This window comes from Echinops telfairi, unplaced genomic scaffold, assembly GCF_000313985.2.
Source record: "Echinops telfairi isolate 266 unplaced genomic scaffold, ASM31398v2 ScPeMD7_5;HRSCAF=22, whole genome shotgun sequence".
Taxonomy (NCBI): Eukaryota; Metazoa; Chordata; class Mammalia; order Afrosoricida; family Tenrecidae; genus Echinops; species Echinops telfairi.
Genome location: NW_022103901.1, coordinates 3,019,610 through 3,024,967, shown reverse-complemented (window position 1 = coordinate 3,024,967; position 5,358 = coordinate 3,019,610). Strand labels below are relative to the sequence as shown.

The 5,358-nt window shown below is 53.8% G+C and overlaps 1 protein-coding gene across 1 annotated transcript in view; it reads left to right on the top strand.

The window, feature by feature from the left end:
• The first annotated feature begins 3,491 nt into the window (after positions 1-3,491).
• The window catches only part of MMD2 (monocyte to macrophage differentiation associated 2), a 17,099-nt gene continuing 15,232 nt past the window's right edge, over positions 3,492-5,358 (top strand). The window contains exon 1 of the mRNA XM_030888630.2: positions 3,492-3,520. Within this exon, the coding sequence (XP_030744490.2) occupies positions 3,492-3,520 (29 nt within the window). The remainder of the gene's footprint in view (positions 3,521-5,358) is intronic.

Sequence of the window (5,358 nt, the reverse complement as noted above, 5' to 3'; positions counted from 1 at the left end):
CTATAGGCCCTATAGGCCCGGGTTGAACCACCCCTCTGGGCTTCCGAGGCTGTAATTCTTTTTTTTTTTTTAATCATTTTATTGGGGGTTCTTACAGGTCTTATAACATTCCAGACATCGACTGTATCAAGCATCTTTGTACCTATGTTGCCATGGTCATTTCCAAAGCATGTTCTACTTGAGCCTTGGTCGGCTGTCCTTTTGTACAGGAGTAGAAAGCCTCGTCTTTCTCCCTCGAGCCACCGGTGGGCTCCAACTGCTGACTCGAGGTTAGCTTCCTGATGCATACCCACTGCGCCACAAGGCTCCCTCGATAGAGATAAGAGGCAGGGTTAACAGAAAAAAAACAACCCATGGTTAAAATGATTGAGGACACCTTTCACACACGGTAGCTTCACTTGCAGCCAAATGACAGACAGGCCTGGCAGGGCAGCAGTCACACCTGGGAGACCCCCCTCCTTAGAACACTTGGCCCCAGGAGGTCCAAAGGGCGGCCTGGGGCCTGGAGAGAGCTGGGAAGGCAGAGGTGTGAGGACGTGGGAAGAGGACTGGGATGCGGTGGGGACAGTCAGCGGTAAGACGGGACTCGCTGTGTGTGAGTTGTTGAGTGGAAAATGGATTTGTGCTGTCAGCCTCCAACGGCTCACAGCACAACGTTGAAACGAACCGGAACAAAACCCAGTTGCTGCCTCACCAACCTTCCTCTGGTGCACGGGCCGGGGGTGGACCAGGTTTATCCCACCGCCCGAGCATCCTTGCTCTGCTTCCGAATGCTGTATCGCTCCACACCCAGCGCTTCCGCTCAGGAAGGCGTCCCCACTCTGCAGATTCCCCGAAGGCAGTTTAAGAAGAGAACAACCACACAAAAAAGAATCCATCGCCTTCTTAAAAGTGCCCGGCTCCAGTTTCAGGCCGTCGGGGGGATGGGGACAGCTCCAGGTTCTTTGGGCAAGCTCTCTGGGGTTGTGGGAATTCTGTGTCTGGGGGCTGGGGGCTCCTGGCCCCCTTCCCTGTCTCCTTGCCTCTCTTTCTCTGAAATTCAATAGCAGCCGCCAGGGAGAGACAAGGAAAGTCTTGTGGCGAGCAGAAGAAAAGAAAGAACTTTGTCCAGGGTCACTATGGTAACTGCGACTTCACCCCCTTCCGTACATAGAACAGGCTCTCCACCTTCATTAAAGGGGAAGAGGTGTGAAGAGGTGTGAAGGGCTTGTCCAGGCTGCCAGGTCTCAGGGCCTGGACAGCACCTCTCCCCACCTGGGGGGTGATTTCCTCCCCCCCTGGGAGATGGGTGCCCCTCAGTGATCCAGATCATCCTGCCCCCCCCCCCCAGGTTGTTATATCTATCAACACGAACTGAGCGGGGGCCCAGAAATGGCGCTTTTAAAAAAACCCACACACATCCCTGGTGGGGGTAAAAGATGAATGCTCTTGGCTGCTCATCGGAAGGCCAGAGGTTCGAGGCCAGACCCTCCTCGGCTCTGGCACTTGTGGGGTCTCGGTGATACAGACTGCTCCTCTGCGGGTGGGGGTGGCGGTTTAGATACAGCTTCCCATGAGGAGCCTTGGTGCAGTGGTTACGTGTCGTGTCGGGCTGCTAACCCCAAGGTAAGTGGTTCAAACACACGGGCTGCTCAAAGGGAGAAAGATGAGGCTTTCTGCTCTGATAGCGTCAGTCTCTGCCCCACAGGGGAGTTCGACCTGCCTGCAGGGTCTCTGTGAGCCAGAATGGACTTGCTGATGGTGAGTTTGGTGGGCTTTTCACGTGTGCCAGTTTTATCCAGGTGGGTCCATGAATCTACTCCCAGGGGTGTCAGCTACACACCCAGTATTGTGTAACCACGGAGTTCTCTGGAGAAACAGAAGCAGCCGCACGTACACCGAGAGAAAGTTCTCTCAGGAAAATGGCTCCCACAGTTCCCACAGTTGTGGACATGCGTGAGTCCAGTTTCAAGTCTGTGCGTCACATGCTAAGCTGGAGGCCTCTCCGGACTCAAAGCATGCCGCCCGTGGTGGGGTGGGAGGGGGAGGCTGATGAACCTGGGATCAGCAGGAACACCACAGGCAGAGACCGGTAGATACGAGGCCAGCAGGCCAGGCTGTGACTGGCGGGAGAAGAGCCCAAGGTCGGCAGGCCAGATGACAAGTTGCCGATAGCTCCTGGTGTTGGCGAGCAGTATGGCAGGAAGTTGGCTCACGTTCAAAGAACCGGAGGTCGATGGGCCAGAGACGGAAGCAAGACTCAACAGAAAGCACTCCTGCTTCCCACAGTGTCTATTGATACAGGAAGCAGACCACACTCCCAAGGAAAGCTTCTTCCGATTGCACCAGGGCGGTGGCCCGAGGAAGGGGGTTGCACCCCACGCTAATCCTACAGCTTGGATGCTTGGATGCTCACAGCAGATCCGAGAATGGAGTGGATTGTATGATGTTAGATCACATCATTAGACCTATGGGAGGCCTCAGCCAGCTGCCAAACTACTGAGCATCCTGGCCCAGTCAGGTTGACACAAAACCTAATGATGACAGATTCCCAAACCTTTTCATTGCCCCAAGCCCCATGAAGCACGAACTCCCTCTTCTCCCAACCCCTGGCCCACAGTAACCACTCATTCCCCGCCTGTCTTGACACACTGGCTTATTATAGAGATTTGTACACACGGGGTCCCTGGCACGTTTGCTCTTCTGTAGTGGGCTGACCTTGCTCAGCATCGTGTTTGCAAGGCCCCTGTGTGTTGTAGCTTCCTGGCTAGTCAGGGCAGAATCATAATACTGTGGCCATCTATCTGGGCCACGTCTCATTTCTCTGTCGTCTGCCGGTGGCCATTGGTTTGTTTCCACCTCTGGGCTGCGATGGACACAGGTGCCCGAGTATTTGTCTGCCTTCCTCCTTGTAAAGGGACTTTAATCTTTAGAGAAAGAGCACCCACGCCCAGTGAGTGTACATGCTCACCGCAGGGCGTGGGCGTGGGTGTTCACGGCAGAGTTCCCCACCATCACCCCAAACTAGAAACAACCCAAATGCTCACCTCCTGCCCCCACCCCAAAAGCCCACACTCACTGACACTGAGTCCATTCCAACTCATGGGGCCCTATAGGACAGAGTAGAACCGCCCTGTGGGTTTCAGAGACTGTACATCTTTATCAGAGTAGGAAGCCTTATTTTTCTCCGGCAGGGTGGTGGGTGGTTTCGCACTGCTGACCCCATGGTTGACAGTCCAACTTGTCATCCACTATACCACCGGGCTCCTCACGCTCCTACAGTAGGTTGGGTGAGGGAATGACGATGCTCTCTTGGGGTCCGTTCCAGACCATCCCTGTGAAGCGAAGCTTGCAATCACGCAGCTCTTACTCTCTTCTGGGTTCCCCGGTGACCTTGGCACTAGGCTGCAGTCTGTGAAGAGAGCACAGCGTGGTGGGAGAGCCTGAGCGAGGTGGCAAGCAGGACCAGGGCGGGGCACAGAGGCAGGAGGTGAGCAGGGGCCATCAGGAAAATGGCGCTGATAGACCTGTTCCATGAGAGGTGACCTTCTGGTTTGTAAGGAAAATGCAGTTGCTCCCAGGACAGCAATCAAGCGAGACATGGTGAAAGGTGGTCTGTCCCTGCGATTATCCACCAGAATTCTCAGCACACGGCAACAAGACAGCCAATGGTTAGCGCCAACGAGGTGAGTGAACCAGAGTCAGAGACACTAACCTGTGAGGCTGGAAGTTCAAGAGCAGACCAGTGACAGTGTGGGGGCTGCTGACAGGCACTGGGGACTTCCTGGGGAGCTAGAAGTGGCTCATCTTGGTTCTGATGGAGCTGCGTGGCTGTTTGCATAGGTGACGTGTCCCCCTGTGTGTTAGACAGGGTTCTCTAGAGAGAGAAAACCAAATTGCTGATAATTTAATATATTTATTTATAAAGATAACAAGAAATGAACTGTTAAATTATATACAGATAAATATATAATACAAGAAATGAACAGTTAAATTATAAAGCACTACAAATGGCTCAGTGCAACTCACTCCCGTGAGAGAGAGTTGTGAGACACTAGCAGTCCTTCCAGTCCAGTCTGCTGCCAGGTCTTCTTCTATCTGTAGAGAGAGCTAGGCTATCTCAGCACAGCAGCCAATCAGAAGGCAGGTCACCAACTGTCAGCCAGGTCACCAACCGCCAGTCCCCAGCTCCAGCGATGTCTTAAAGGGACCTCAACTTACAGCGACACAGTCCACAGGCTAGGCGTCCCACAGGTACTGTAGCTTGTAAATTGAGGCACAGGACAAGCAAGGCAGCCGCACACTGGTCCAATGATCAAAGAGCGAGAGACAAGAAAGGCGAGGCTCACCCAGCCATTTATCTCTCTGCCCTTCAGTTAATCCCACTTGTGTTTATCGGCCAGGCTGGCACCATAAACTATCTCACCCTGCTCCCCCGATGAACTAGAACCTGCTATAACCCACTGCCACCAGTCTCTCCCGCCCATAACCACCCTAAAGGACAGAGCCTTGCGGTTAGGAGCCCGGCGCGTAAACCACGGTTCCACCAGGGCTCCTTAGCACTTGCTGTAAGTGCTACGTAAATAAGCAGAAGACTAGGGAAGGAAGAGGCTTCGTCCTCATCGTGAACCACGTTTCACAACACCCAGCACACGCGAGCACACGGCTCCATAGGGGCTGATCCAAAGAGAACTCAACTCTCATTTGCAGGAGGGGGGCGGGCGGGGCACTGAGTGGCTGGAGGACTCTGGGAAGGCTACAGGGAATGGAGGCAGAGGAGGCAGGGCAGCCATGTCCCTGCAGCGTGTGTGGAGACTGTTGGGTTGGTGAATGTGCGGGTGTGCTTATATGTTCACCGCTCACCCCCCCCTCAAGACAAACCCCACAAAAACAAAAACCCCAACTCACTGCCATGGCGTTCATGCTGACTCATAGTGACCCTATAGGACAAGGGGAACTGGCCCTGTGAGTTTCCCAGACTGTAATTGTTTATAGGAGTAGAAAGCCCTATCCTCCTTCTGAGGAGCGGCCGGTGGTTTTGAACTGCTGACCGTGTGAATCCCCCAATCGTAGATCAGAGAGAGCACGTGGGCTTCTCCTTTTTCACCCTGTGTGCCCCCTGGGAATCCTACGGCAGGAGCAGCCCTGCCTTCCCCGCAGCTGACACATAGCGACCTCTGCCCGGGGGGTTTCCGCGCCTGTGACTATTTTCTTAAATCATTTTATTGGGGGCTCGTACAACTCGTTACAACACATGTATCACTTGTATCTGACATATTAGTACATTAGTTCTTTTCTAGACATTAACTTTTCCATTGAGCCCTTTTCCCCCTCCCTCCCCGCTTTCCCTCCCTCAGGAACCCTTGATAAATTTATAAA